The sequence below is a fragment of the Aethalodelphis obliquidens genome, unplaced genomic scaffold (assembly GCF_003676395.1).
Source record: "Aethalodelphis obliquidens isolate GAN/ISIS:26980383/991018 unplaced genomic scaffold, ASM367639v1 scaffold28, whole genome shotgun sequence".
Classification (NCBI taxonomy): domain Eukaryota; kingdom Metazoa; phylum Chordata; class Mammalia; order Artiodactyla; family Delphinidae; genus Aethalodelphis; species Aethalodelphis obliquidens.
Window position 1 is genome coordinate 9,476,567 of NW_020837972.1, and position 14,491 is coordinate 9,491,057.

Here is a 14,491-nt window from a genome sequence, read left to right on the forward strand (position 1 = left end):
CAGAGTAATATTACAAATACTCATGCGTCCGCCAACTGGAAATAACAAACACGAGCGTCTTGTCCTCTTTGCTTCCAAGCGTCTTATTTTTCCTTTTTAAATAATTTGTTTTTTCATGTAAGGAAATGTATTTTCTTTTTGTAGAGTAACACTATTTAAAAAAAAATTTTATTGAGGTATAAGTGATTTATACTGTTGTGTTAATTTTTCTGTACAGCAAAGTGATTCAGTTATATATGATTCAGTTGTACATATATATGTATACTTTTTCATACTCTTTTCCATTATGGTTTATCACAGGATATTGAATATAGTTCCCTGTGGTAGGGGAACAAAGTAGGACTTTGTTGTTTATCCATTCTATATATAATTGTTTGCATCTGCTAATCCCAAACTTCCAATCCATCCCTCCCCTACCCCCCTCCCCTTTGGCAACCATAAGTCTGTTCTCTATATCTGTGGGTCTGTTTCTGTTTCTTGGATAAGTTCATTTGTGTCATATTTTAGATTCCACATATATGTGATATCATATGGTATTTGTCTTTCCCTTTCTGACTTATTTCACTTAGTGTGATAGTCTCTACGTTCATCCATGTTGCTGCAAATGGCATTATTTCATTCTTTTTTATGGCTGAGTAGTATTCCACTGTATATATGTACACCACATCTTCTTTATCCATTCATCTGCTGATGAACATTTAGTTTGTTTCCATGTCTTGACTATTGTAAATAGTGCTGCTATGAACACTGGAGTGCATGTATTTTTCAAATTAGAGTTTTGTCCGGGTATATGCCCAGGAGTAGAATTGCTGGATCATTTGGTAACTCTATTTTTAGTTTTTTGAGGACTCTCCATACTGTTTTCCATAGTGACTGCACCAATTTACGTTCCTACCAACAGTGTAGGAGGGTTCCCTCTTCTCCAGACCCTCTCCAGCGTTTGTTTCGGTTTTTTTCCATAAATTTTATTTATTTATTTTTGGCTGCATTGGGTCTTCATTGCTGCGTGCGGCCTTTCTCTAGTTGCAGCGAGCAGGGGTACTCTTCATTGTGGCGCACGGGCTTCTCATTGCGGTGGCTTCTCTTGTTGCAGAGCATGGGCTCTAGGCATGCAAGCTTCAGTAGTTGTGGCACTCTGGCTCAGTAGTTGTGGTGTGCGGGCTTAGTTGCTCCGCAGCATGTGAGATCTTCCCAGACCAGGGCTCGAACACATGTCCTCTGCATTGGCAGGTGGATTCTTAACCACTGTGCCACCAGGGAAGCCCCAGCTTTTTTATTTACAGATAATTGTAGATTCCTGTGCAGTTTAAGAAATAAAAAGAGAGATTCCATACTGCTTCACCCAGTTTCCCCCAGTGGTGACATCTTGCACAGCAACGGTCCAGATCACAATAAGGATATTGACATTGATACAATCCCCCCACCTTATTCAAAATGCTTAGTTTTATAATCACTCGTGTGTGTGTGTGTGTGTGTGTGTGTGTGTATTTAGTTCTATGCAATTTTTACAATTTTATTTATTTATTTGGCCATATAGCTGGCTTATGGGATCTTAGTTCCCTGACAAGGGATCAAACCTGGGCCCCTGGCAGTGGAAGACCGGAGTCCTAACCACTGGACCGCCAGGGAATTCCCTCATTCTATGCAATTTTATCACATGTCCATTCCTATGACTGCCACAGTCCAGATACAGAGCATTCATCACGAGGATACTTCAAGCTAACCTTATATAGCCACACCCATCCCCTCCCTCCTGCCTTCCTAACACCTGGCAACCATTCATCTGTTCTCCATCTGTATTACTTTGTCATGTCAGGGGTGTTGTATAGTAATTGGAATCATATACTATGTAACCTTCTGAGATTGGCTTTTTTCAACTCAGCATCATTCTCTCTCTTTTTTTCATGGATGAAGAAATTTTATTTTTTTAAAAATATTTATTTATTTATTATGGCTGCACTGGGTCTTCACTGTGGCACGTGGAATCTTCACTGCAGCACGTGGAATCTTCACTGCAGCATGTGGGACCTTTTAGTTGTGGCATGTGGACTCTTAGTTGCGGCATGCATGTGGGATCTAGTTCCTCGACCAGGGAATGAACCTGGAGCCCTTGCATTGGGGGGCATGGAGTCACCCACTGGACCACCAGGGAAGTCCCTCAACATCATTCTCTTGAGATCCATGCTGGTTGTTACAGGTGTTTGTTTTTTTGATTGCTGAGTAGCATTCCATGGGATGGATATGCCTCAGTTTGTTTAATCACTCATGTTGGAGGATATTTGGGTTGTTTCCTATCTTTGGCTATTATGAATACGGCCACTGTGAAGATTCCTCTCCTGGTTTTTGAGTGAACATAAGTTTTCATTTCTCTGGTATAGAAGCCCAAGGGCACAATTGCTGGGTCATATGGTAAGTGCCTGTTTAGGGTTTTTGTTTTTGTTTTAAATTAAGAACCTGCCGTATTCTTTTCCAGAATGGCTGTCCCATTTTATATTCCCACTAGCAATGTATAAGTGATCCAGTTTTTTCCTACATCCTCGCTGCCATCACTATTTTTTGTTTTAGCCATTCTGATCGGTGTGTAGCGATATCTTTGTGGTTTTATGTTGCATCTCTCTACTGGCTAATGATGATGAACATATTTTTATGTGCTTATTTGCCATCTGTATATCCTCTTCAGCAAAATATCTGTTCGAGTCTGTTGCCTATGTTCTAACTGGATTTTTTTTAACTGTTGAGTTTTGAGACTTCTCTGAGTATTCTAGATACGGGTCTGGGTGTTCGAGATAGCCCTTTCTTGGATATTTTCTCCCAGTCTGTAGCTTCTCTTTTTATTCTCTTCACATGGTCTTTTGCAAAGTTTGAAATTGTGATGAGATCCAACTTGCCACTTTTTCCTTTGTGGATTGTGCTTTTGGTGTCAAGTCTAAGGTGGGTTTTGAACTCAGTCCATCCGGGTGTGGAGTCCACCCTCTTAACCACAACACTCCACATAGAGTTGAGCCCTTTTTGGATCTTGTCCTCCTTAGACCCATTCCCTTCCTTCCATCCCTAGAGAATACCATCATCTTGAAGCTGGTGTGAATCTTCCCTTCTTAATTTCTCTTCTTTTAGAGGTGGTTTTTTTTAACAGTGTTTATTGAGCACCTTCTATGTGCCAGGCACTGTGTGAGGATACAGCAGTGGATAAGACAAAACCTGTCTTCATGGGTCTTAGAGGCTAATGGGGATGCCAGATGAATCAAATCGCCCTGCAAATATGTCATTACATGCTGACAGGATTGCCAGGGGAGGTGCAGAAGTGCAAGGAGGGAGTCAGGGAGGCCTCCTTGAGGAAGTGACATGTAAACCCTGAAGGGTGAGGAGGGGTGAGTAGAGGAGAGGAGGGGTATTCCAAGTATTGGGAACAGCATGTACAAAGGCCCTGAGGCAAGAGGATATGGCCCCTCCTAGGAGAGAACAAAGGTCTGTAGGTTGGTGTGCAGAATTCTAGGATGAGGGTGCAGGTCAGGACTGCACAGGGCCAAGGAAGGGCAATACCTGGGCTAGAAGTGACAAACAGGGGATGGAGGTTCAGGGGGGATAAGTGACTCCTCCGAGAGCACACAGGCTGAGAGGTGCTGGGCCCTGGAGTTTGTTTATATAGAGATAACCCATCCCTGCTTTGGAACTGCTCATGGCTTGGAGGAGGTGAGGTCCCTACACACTTGTCTTCAGAGGCTGGAGCTGTGGCTTTAGCTCTGCGGCCAGTGGATCTACCTCCCCACCCCAGGCCACAGCATTCCTCTCTGTTAAATGGGGCATTGCTTCCAAACGCTTCCGGGGCTCCCCTGCCAAGCTGCTGAGGCAGGCCTCCCCCCTGTCTCTGTCTCCATGTCCTGGGGGATGGGGTGGGTGGAGCTGCTGAGTGACAGCAAGACACAACTTCTCAGCTGGCCTTGCCCTTGGCCACAAAGCCACAAGCTCTGGAAATATCCACTCTCCCCACCCCCGCATTCCCCCAACCCCCAGTCTCACGCTTGGGCAGCTTCCCCCTTCCTACTTCTCCATTCCAAAGCGGGGGCAGGGGAGGGCACTTTGTGGAGTAGGGCTGAGGAAGGAGGAAGCCGGGGCGCAGCCTGCAGACGCACACCTTGTCTTCAGGCTGTGGGAGGAGGGGACTTACAGGCCCTGCTTCCTGGCAGCCAGCCCGCAAGAGGGGCTTTGGAAATCCTGCCCACTCCTCCCACCGCCACCTCCTGTCCCACGTGGCTTCCTGCCCGGAATCGTGCCTGGCACTCACCAACGAGGCTTTGTGTTCCCGAGATAAAGAACACGCTCCTCACCCCCAAACTGGTCCCGGGTTGGTCTGTCTTGTCCCGATCTTGGTGGTCTCAGAAGGGATGGTGCCACTTCCCAGCAGGGGAAACCGACGTCTAGAGATGCACAGGTCTGCGGAGCCAGAGGAGGGGTCTGTCTCCCGCTTTGGGGGTGAAGGTGTAGCTGAGAGGTGGTGAGTTGGCAGTGTTAGGGCGCCGTGGGGAGAAAGGAAGTAAAAAGGAATATGACCATTGCCACAAGGAGAGAGGTCAGATTCCAGCCCTCGAGGGGAATTGGATACTATGCAACCCAGAGAGTGTCTTTTGAGTCCTTCTTATGTGCCAACTGGTGTGGGAGGCACTGCATGAATCAGTCATTGTCCCTGACATTTAGGAGATAAGACAAGCATGTAAATCCCCACAAAACAAGAGAACAAGAGACGAAGGTCACAGAGAGGTGCCAACAGGCGGGCAGTGGGGGGTGGCCATCACTGCCTTCCCTGCCACCTTCCAGGCTTCCCGGAGGCTGTGAGCAGAGCCTCAAAGCAAGGGCAGCGGGGCTTTCAGAGACCAGAGGAAGTACGAATTATTTTCTGATTATAATTTCTGATTAAAAAGAAGCACATGCCATTATGTCAGAGAAAGCCCTCCAGTTCTGTGCTTGCTGTATTGTCTACATATCACTTCGTACTTCCCACTGAGAGTCTGTTCCTAGCTGCCCATTACTTTTGTCTGTATCACCCTCCTGAGAGCCCATGAGAGCAGGGCTGGGCTCTGTGTACCTCATTGTATCCCCACTGCCTAGTACATAGTAGGTGCTCAATACACACCTGTTAAATAAGAAGAGAATTTTCTATATAATATGTAAACATTTTATATATATGGAAGGAATAATACAAGAAAAGAATTTTATATATATATGTGACACTTTATGGCATCAGTATCATGCCTATACAAGGTTGTATATGCTGTGTTTTTCCCACGACTTGCATTTCTTTTTGGCTGCACCACTCTGCTAGTGGGATCTGAGTTCCCAGACCAGGGATCAAACCCATGCCCTTGGCAGTGAAAGCACGGAGTCCTAACCACTGAACCACCAGGGAATTCCCTATGACGTGCTTTTTTCTTTTTTTAAAGCACTTTTCCTGTTATTAAATAGTGTTCAAGAACATAATGCCATTTGCAGCTATATATAGCTGGGACTTCCCTGGTGGTCTAAGACTCTGTGCTCCCAATGCAGAGGGCCCGGGTTCGATGCCTGGTCAGGGAACTAGATCCTGCATGCCGCAACTAAAGATCCTGCATGCCGCAACGAAGATCCCACGTGCCACAAGTAAGACCTGGCGCAGCCAAATAAATAAACAGATATTGAAAACAACCCACACAGCTATCTAGTGTTCCATGGCACTGCTCTTACATTATCTGCACTTTATTTCACCCCACCCGTCCTAATTTTTATTTAATTGTATCTGTGGGACTTAAACCAGGAAATAGATAGATAAAGGGATGTAAAGGCTTTCCTGGTGGAAGGATAGGGCAAAGGTAGGATCAGGGGGTGGGCTGGGGGTAATATGAATAAAATCTTGAAGGTGTTGAATTCAGGAATGGGGTCGAGAGGGCCATGCGGCCGGGGAATCCTGGACCCAGTGGTGTGTTGTTAAATTGCCTCTCCAAAACAAATCGTAGTGTTTATTTGCTGATTTCCATGGTGCAAATTCTCCTCCTGTGGTTGATTTCAATTTCCTGATGCGGCATTGCTGAATACGGGGTTGGAAGGGCGTGGGCGCAGCCGGCTCTCAGGGACCAGTAGGCGCAAGCTTCAGCACAGCCCTGTCAGTGCCCAGGCCTGATCCCCACTCCGGTATGAGGAGGCCTCTCCACTCTGTGTCTGTGAGCCCTCCCTGGGCCCCAGGCCCAGCATCTCAGACGAAGGGGGTGGGACTCGTCCTGGGTAGTGAGGCCCATCGGGGTGCAGGAGCCCAATCTTGAGATCTTGCTATCAGATTTCACAGCTGGGATGCAAACCCCCAGATTCCCCCAGCTCAGCAACTTGGAGCCGCACTGGCTCCACTGAAGTGTGGCTGCTCCATCCATCCCTGGAATTTAGGGCTGGGCCTGGTGCTCTGCCCCAGCCACAGAGTCCTTAGGACCCAGCCTCAGAGCTCAGTCACCCAGTGGGGCTCAAGGTCAGGCACAGTAGTGGGATCTGGATGTTCCATTATGGCCGTGACACTTATGAGCACTTGCTGTATGCCAGGCTGTGCTGAACGTTTGACGTTTCATTCATCGCATCTTCACACCCAGCCTATGAGGTGGGCGCTGGTTTTATTCCCAATTTACTGATGAGGAAACTGAGGCACTGAGAGGGTAACTCACTTGCCCAAGAGCATCCAGCTCATACCTGTAGGTGCCAGGATTCAATCCCAGGTTGGCTGAACGCTAAAACCTCTGCTCTTAAATCCTCAGCCCAGTATCTCCTCCCACTTGGCTTTACGAAGCACCTGCTCTGTGCATCCCGTGGGCGGTAGACTGTACAGAGTTGACAAGAAGATGATAGTGGGTTTGTCTTGAAGAGGCTTAGAGGATGGGGAAGGGGAGGCAGCTAACCATTTCTTGAGCACCTACTATGTGCCAGGAAAGATGCCAGGTGCTTTACACAGCCGTCTTGATTAACTCTACAACAATCTCACGAGAAAGGTGAGACCCTTTCCACGTGGCAGCCCAGGCCTGGGCTCTCAGGAGCCTGTCTTCTTCTTTCCCAAATGGCCTCTAGCAGGTCACACTCCTCTGGGCCACATTTCCCCCTCTGGTTCCTTGACAGGAACTGCCCTAGGAGACCTCAAACCCTCTGCCAGTTACAGGTCAAAGCTTCTCAGAACAACAGGAGGTAGCCAGGCCATTTGGAAAGTATGGAGACTGTGGCCACAACTCCAGGCAAATTGCAGGGCCAGACGCTGGATATTGGATAGGTGACAGAGCTAGCTCCCTGGAGGCCTGGCTGGCACAGTCCATAGCCTTTGTAACCCCCCTGGGAGCCTGGGGAGGGGCGTCTGGGAATGTGGCTTCCTGCTCAGCTCCGGAAGTTGGGCCAAGATGGCTGGTGGTGGTTTGGTTGGCATCCCAGGTGGCCCTAGGACAAGGCCCCCAGGTTCCATCAAGGGTCCCTGGGGGCTGGATAGCCTATCTGAGGTCTCTTTTTAAGAAGAAAAGATTTCGCCACAAGCTCCCACCTAGGTGAGTGGGGGCGGGGAGAGGCAGGACACCTGTCTTGAAGTAGCAGTCGCATAACAAGTACCATTTTCCCCTCCTGAGGATCTGGGGTAACTGATAAAGATTATGGGAGGGCTTTAACTACTCCCTCAGGGCTACCACTGCTCTGGAATCAATGGTGCATCACCCCTCATACCCTGTTGAAGGATGTTGCAATACTTCTAAGCCTTGGGGCCAGCCGTGCTAGGCCCATTTCCCAGACAGGGTAACTGAGGCCCAGACTTTGGAAGGACTCACCAGATGGAGGCCAGCCAGGGAAAGAGTTCCAGGGATCTGAATTCCTCACCAGCCTGGCTGGGGTGCTGGGTGGGAAGTCAAGGAGGGAGATGGGGAAGCAGATCACGGGGCTACTCCTGTGGCTGGGCAGGGCCCTTCCGGAATTGCCAGTCTGGGCGTTGACTCCTGAAATCAGTAAGTAGAGCCTTCGCGTTGGTGCCCAGCCCTGGGTTGACCTGACCGGAAAGAGTCCCTTCTGAGAACTCTTAGACAGGTAAACAACAAACTCATGGGGAGAGATAGTGTGTGTGTATCTGTCCGGGACAGGCCTTTCCAGTCACATTATCACATTTAAAACTCGAAAACTGTGCAAACCTGGAGCTGTGGGAGCAGAGAAAAAGGGGAGAAAACCTCTGCCTGGCATGGGAGGACATCCCGGAAGACTTCCTTGGAGAGGTGATATTTGAACTATGCCTTGAAGAACAATAATAATAATAGCAAACACTTTCTGAAAACTTCTTATGTGCCTGTCCGTGTTCTGAGATCTGTATCTGCTTCCTTCATATCTGTTTTATCTCATCTAATTCTCTCAAAACCCTGTGAGCGAGATACTATAATAACATATGAACCGATGAGAAAACCAAACCAGGGCACAGAGAGGTTAAGAGACTTGCCCAAGACCACACAGCTACCAATGGCAGAGTCAGCATTCAAATCCAGAGAGGCAAATCAATGACTGACTGTAAGACCTTCCGAGTGCTATTTAATCCCTCTGAACCTCAGTTTGTGTATCCATACAAGGGGGGGGACTAGTACAATAGTAAGTAATGCATAGAATTATTGTGAGGACGAAGGTGAGCTAATCCTTGTAAAACGCTTAGAACAGTGCCCGGCACACAGTAAGCGTTCAAACAATTGTAGATGACTTTTATCATTGCCGTGGTGATCTTCAAGTCCTCCCCTCCCCCTCCGGCCGCGGCTTCCTCCCCCGCAGTGCCAGCCAGTGACGCGGGATCTGCCACACGCACAGTCTGGGTTTAATTGGAAACTAAAAGAGATGGAAGGGGATGTTCGCGGCCCCTCCCTTGACTCTGAAAAGGACCCCCAGGGAGGGTGTGACTCTCTCTAGCGACGCCTCCCGCCATCTCCGATACTGCTCCGGGATGGGACAACGAGGTCGGACCGAGAAGGCGGCGCCGGGATGGTAGGCAGGGGAGAGCCGGGGAGGTGTGAACGTGCTGGAGGCAGGGCAGGCAGGGGACATACTGTGTCTTCTGAGCCCGATGCCAACTCACTAGGAGCCTGCGGCCACGCCCATCATGGCCGTGGGCGGCTCTCCACCTGGCAGTCCCAGCCTCCAGGCGCCCGGGGCTCCGAGGCCGGTGCGCTCTGGCACGCTTGGCTGGGGTGCCGGCAGAGGGCGCGCGAGGGGGCCCGGGAACTGGCGGGCGGGGTGCCCCGCGGGAGGCGGGATTGCGGGGAGGGCCCTGGGCCGCCCCTCCCGCCCCCTGTCCTCCCCGCCTGCCCACCGGGAGCGCTGGACTAGGAGGCAAGGGCTGGCGGTGTCCCCCGCGCGCTCAGCCGGCTCGGCGCCCAGCTCCTACCTGTAGAGTCTGGCGGGGGCGCCCCCTCCCCGGACACCTATCCTTTCTCCTCCTTCGGAAACCACTCGCTCAGCTACCCGCGTGTCGGACAGGCGGCGCTGGGATCCCGGGACAGGGTGCCAGGCTCGCTGTTTGTGACACGTAGACGCCCTCCCCGCCGCGGTACAGCCTCGGAACCTGGACGTCCTCCTGGCCGGAAAGTTTGGGGCTGGGCGCCATGGCCAAGAGCAGCTCCCTGAATGTCCGTGTCGTGGAGGGCCGGGCGCTGCCCGCCAAGGACGTGTGAGTACCCCCGGGGCCAGTCGGGGATGGGGGGCGTTCCAGGCATGGGATGGGGCGGGGGTCGCTCATTCCGCGTGCCAGGGAAGGTCGGTGAAGTGGGCGGGGGTTCTTGTCTGAGACCGAGTATTGAGGCAGATCCACCTTCATGGGGCGAGAGGCCCCACGCCTATCGCTTCATGGTGGGAGGGGACACCAAGACTTAGCAGATGCCCCGCCCCGCCCCCAGGAAAGGGGTGTCTTTGTTCCTGGGACGTGCTAAAGGGGCTCTTCCAGGGCTTCAGCCCTGGGGATTAGAGGGTCGGATTCTGTCAGGGCTGGGGAGGGGCTTTAGGGGTGGGGGGCTCTCTTTCTTAGTCCAGGCAGATGTTGGAGGTGGGGTTTCTCCAGGCCTGGGTGGGCACCTGTTAAGAGAACCCTGGGGAGGAGCCCCAGAGGGCCTGGGATCCAGGTGGCCCCAGGATTCCTCTGTGTGCATCTGGTATTTAGGTTTGCAGAGTGTCACCAAGTGGCCCACCGGCCAGGCCTGGGGGAAACTGGGGTCCTCTTGACCCAAAACCCTAAGCTCCCCAGCCAGCAGCTCCCAGCCCAATGGGGACCTTCCCTGGATGCTAAGCCGCTTGAAGAGCCAACTTCCCCCTGCAGCCCCCTCCCTAGCCAGGTGTGATGGGGCTGGAGGACCCTCAGGTTCCCCTTAGTACCAGTCCTCGCTGTGCTTCCCTCAGGGCTAAGTCAGCAGTTGCCGAGTCAGCAGAATGGGGGGAGGGGGCCCCCTCCTGCCTGGCCTGGAGCCCAGAAGGGGCTCTAAGGGTGTCAGCACCTGAAACAGGTGTGGGATCCTTGGCAGGACATTGGCTGTATGACCTTGAACCTAGTCCTGTTTGGGTTTGGATTTCCCATCTGGGCAATGAAAACCCTGGACAGGAGTCTCCAAGCCGCATGCAGCTGACGGTGGAGAACCTCTTAGCATTTACCTGCTGGCCAGGTGAGCAGGACCGTGGATTCTGAGCCTTCGCACAGGCTGGGGCTTAGCTGTGCTCTGACTCCCCCAGCTGTGGGCCCCCAGTGAGGAGTATCCTACCTTTGACTTCATGAACATCCCCCCTCCCCAACCCTGCAGCTATGTCAAGGGGGAAGCTGCAGAGAGCAGTTCTAGCTCCCCGCATCCTCATCAGCGACCTCAAGAAAACACGCACCTGGGGAAGGCAGAGAGCTCGCTTGCTGTGCAAATGCAGCATCTGGACGAGCCCCCTGATTCCCCTCTTATGAGATGCCCTCTCAGAGCACCCGACAATTAGTAATTCTGGAACTGTCGAGGCAGTGAGGTCAGGACTGGGGACCTGCCAGCTGCTGACCTGGCCAGCTGCTCCGGCCCCTCCACCAGTCCCGGGTGAGGGCCATGAGGGAGTGACGGATGTTGTCCTTGGACCCGGCCATGGCTCGCAGGGCTCCCTCTGCCTCTTCTGCGGAGGGAGTTGACTCATACCTGGTCCCTGCGTCTCTTGGCCACCCCTCCTCCCCCAAGTTCCCGGGCCAAGGTGAGCTCTGAGGTGGGCCATGCCCCAGAACCAGAGAGGAGAGTGACTAAGCCCCAGTGGGGGATCCAGCCACACTGCCTCAGTTTCCCTGGCTGTTGGTGCCCTTCAGAGGGGCTCCCTCAGAGTGTGCTGGGATCTCCATGCCTGTGGGGACTCTTAGATGGATATGTCCTCTCTTCTCTCTCCTAAGGGAGAGGGCCCAGATTCTTCCTGAAGCCTCACCCGGTTTGAGGGGGTTTGGGCCTGGCTTGGGAGGAGGCCTCAGCTGATAATTTGAGAGTTATTTCTGTCATTAATAATAGCAGCTGTTATGTCTTTGACGGCTTCCTATGGGCCAGGTCCTGTGTTTAACACTTCCAGTAGTCCTATTAGCATTTCCATTTTACGAATGGGCAAACCGAGGCTCAGAGAGGCAAAGTCACTTGCCCAAGGTCACAGAGCTGGGATTTGAACCCTGACTGCCCCCATGCCCCAACCAGACTGGGCAGGCAAAGGCAGATGGGCCTGCTTTCCCATGCTTGAGGTGGGGCAGGAGCTGTGGGAGAGGCCAAGGGTCTAGAGAGATTGAGGGTCTGGAAGGGGCAGCTCCCTTCCGCCACTGTTGCCCCTGCCTGATAGGAGCCTGATAAGGCCCTTGTGCGTCAGAGTCCTGGAGCTGACGTGCTTGGCTCCCATGAGGGACCCAGGGGTCAGGCCGGGTAGACGGGAGGAGGCGTGGCTCCCAGCCCTTTTCTATGGATCCCAGCCCATTTGCCCCACATCTGCTGCTGGGGAAACTGAGGGATTGGAGCCCGCCTAAAAGAAGCTCAGGGAGAGAGGACCCAGAGAGAGAAATGAGATAGAGGGGGTTACCAGCCACGGGCATCCAGGGGGGTGGAGCCCGATGGGAAAACTGAGGCTCGCAGGGTTACTCCGCCCAATGGGTTTGGGATAGATCAGATGGGAAAACTGAGGCCTGGGGCACTATGCAGAAGGGAGGTCAGAGGTAGAACCCAGAGAGGAGTTCAGGGACACAGGACACCAACCAGTCTGAGGTGTGCAGGGATGGAGAGCAGATGGGGAAATGAAGGTACACCCGGCGGAGGGAACTAGAGGAAGGAGTCCACAGAGGGAACCGAGGCCTGGGGAGGGCTCAGCCAGCAGACGAGGTTGGAGCAGCTCCCGGTGCCAGCGGCCCTCTTCCTGGGAATCCCCGAGGCCTTTGTGGATCAGTGACAAACGGAGCTGAGAGAGGGGGCAGAGAGAGGTCGGGGGCTGGGGTGTCAGGGGAGGGGGCCATAGGGACAAGGGATCATGAGCTGGGGTGCAGGCATCGGTGAAGAACATGTGTGCCGAACCCCACAGACCTGGGTTCGAATTCTGACTCTGCGGTGGTGGGAGGAGGTGAGGGTGGGGAAATATAGCTCCTACCCCAGGAAATCAGATTTCGGAAGTTGCAGGTAGCCATGGAGACAGACACTAAATGGAGAGAAACGGAGCAAGATGATTTCACGTGCTCAGAGGGATCGGAGATCAATTTTACACTGTCTACTGTTGGAGGACAGTGGTGATCAAGGACCACCTCTCTGAGGCGGTGATTTTTGGGCTGAGGTTTGAATAATAGGATGGAGCCAGCCATGACAAGATCAGGAACAGAGCGGGTGTCTTAGTTAGGTGGAACAGCAAGTGCAAAGGCCCTGAGGCTGGACTGAGCTTAGTGGAAGACAAAGGAAGCCTGTGCGATGGGAAGGGGGCGGGGGTCGGGGAAAGAGATGAGGGCCCCTGGTCGATAGCTTGGGATGGACTAGTAACTCTTACTATGAAGCGGGGCTGGAACTGGCTTTGGTTGGCCTATGGCTCATGGCTACTCAAGGGGATGCAGCCCATTTCTCCTACCGGTTGAGTTTTGAGGTCTGGGTGCCCTGGTCTGTGCCTGCAGTGAGAGCAGCTGTCCATCCTCGCTGAAGGCTGAGCTATGGCGAGTCCCGTCCCAGGGAAACTCCCAATGGAGAGGGCAATGCTTACCCTGAGGGTGGCGTTCAGGCAGCTGTGGGGAAAGCTCTGGGGTCGCCCATGATGCATCGCACCGTGCAGTAGCTTCTTTAGCTCCTCCAACCGCCCTAGGGGGTATGTGAAAATATTACACCCGACTTACAGAGCAGAGAAACTGAGGCCCACAGAGGGAAGGGGTCTTGCCAGGGTTCCACAGTTAGTAAACTTGGGGCCAGGGATGATTCCCCAGCAGAGCACGTGCTCTGGACCACCGCTTCGGGCTTCCTGCGACCGGGACTCCAAATTTTCTGGCTTCACGTCTCAATGTTCTATTTCTTTGGGTGGAAGCCCAGGGCCCATTCAAGGAGGTCCGCAGTGGGTGGGCTGGACAGCCATGACATCGTCTGCTGGTCCCCAGAGGTCCTGCCTCCACCGAACTTGCTGTGTGACCCTGGGCAAATCCCCTCCCCTCTCTGGGCCTTAGTTGCCCCCATCTGTAAAATGAAGGCAGATTGGGATCCCCACCCAGGGCTGCTCCCCCAAGCCCGCTCCCCAAACCTCCTCCTTCCACAGGTCTGGGAGCAGTGACCCCTACTGCATAGTGAAAGTGGACGACGAAGTGGTGGCCAGGTAAGGAGGGGAGGGCAAAGGGAGCAGGGCCAGGGGACGGGGCTCCATCTTGACCTGGGGAGTCCAGGCACAAGAATTCACGTTGAAAAGAGGACCTGGGGGAGGGCAACATTTACCCCAAGGGGGTACCCGCGGGCCTGATGGTGGGTGCTTTGTACCCTGGCCATGGGCCCAGACAGAGGGGGCGCCGGCTCCCCTCTCCATCTGGTCCCACCAACTGGCCGACATCTTCCCCCTTCCCCCTTGTCCTGATGATGTCCCTGCTGGCGTCCTGGGGCTGACTCAGTGGCGGCCAGATTGTACCTTCCGCAGTGGCCTCCCCGGGGATGGGCATCTCACGCTTGGCTGGGCTGGCTGGTTCCGGGCCTGCTGGGTGCTGTGGGCACCGGGGTGTGTACGTGTGTGTGCGGGGGCGGGGGGCGTGCATGTGCGCCCGGCTGGGCCTGCTTGTGAGTGTGTGTCGGGGTGTCGGAGGGTTGGTGTGAATGCCTGCGACCACTGGTGCGTGTCCCTGGGGGTGTGCAGGCTCAGAGGTTCATGTTGTGTACCAGCGTGGGGGGGTATACGTGTGTGTGCACACGTGGGCTGCCGTGTACATGCACGTGTGCACCAATGCCTGCTTATTTGGGTACACAGGCGCCACTGTGAACACATGTGAGGACGTGAAGATGTTTGGTGTGTGTGA

At 53.1% G+C, this 14,491-nt stretch overlaps 1 protein-coding gene across 7 annotated transcripts in view; it reads left to right on the forward strand.

The window, feature by feature from the left end:
- Window positions 1-6,502: 6,502 nt before the first annotated feature.
- The window catches only part of RASAL1 (RAS protein activator like 1), a 33,828-nt gene continuing 25,839 nt past the window's right edge, over window positions 6,503-14,491 (forward strand). For 2 of the 7 annotated variants that reach the window (XR_003436708.1, XM_027124663.1), the window contains exons 1-2: window positions 9,016-9,670; window positions 13,750-13,806. Coding sequence is in view for 4 of the 7 variants with exons in the window: in XM_027124663.1 (XP_026980464.1) it covers window positions 9,606-9,670; window positions 13,750-13,806 (122 nt within the window). In the remaining 3 variants the exon portion in view is untranslated. Of the gene's footprint in view, window positions 8,989-9,015; window positions 9,671-13,749; window positions 13,807-14,491 lie in introns of those variants that run through there. The other 5 variants (XM_027124657.1, XM_027124659.1, XM_027124658.1 and 2 more) reach the window with 4 other exon arrangements.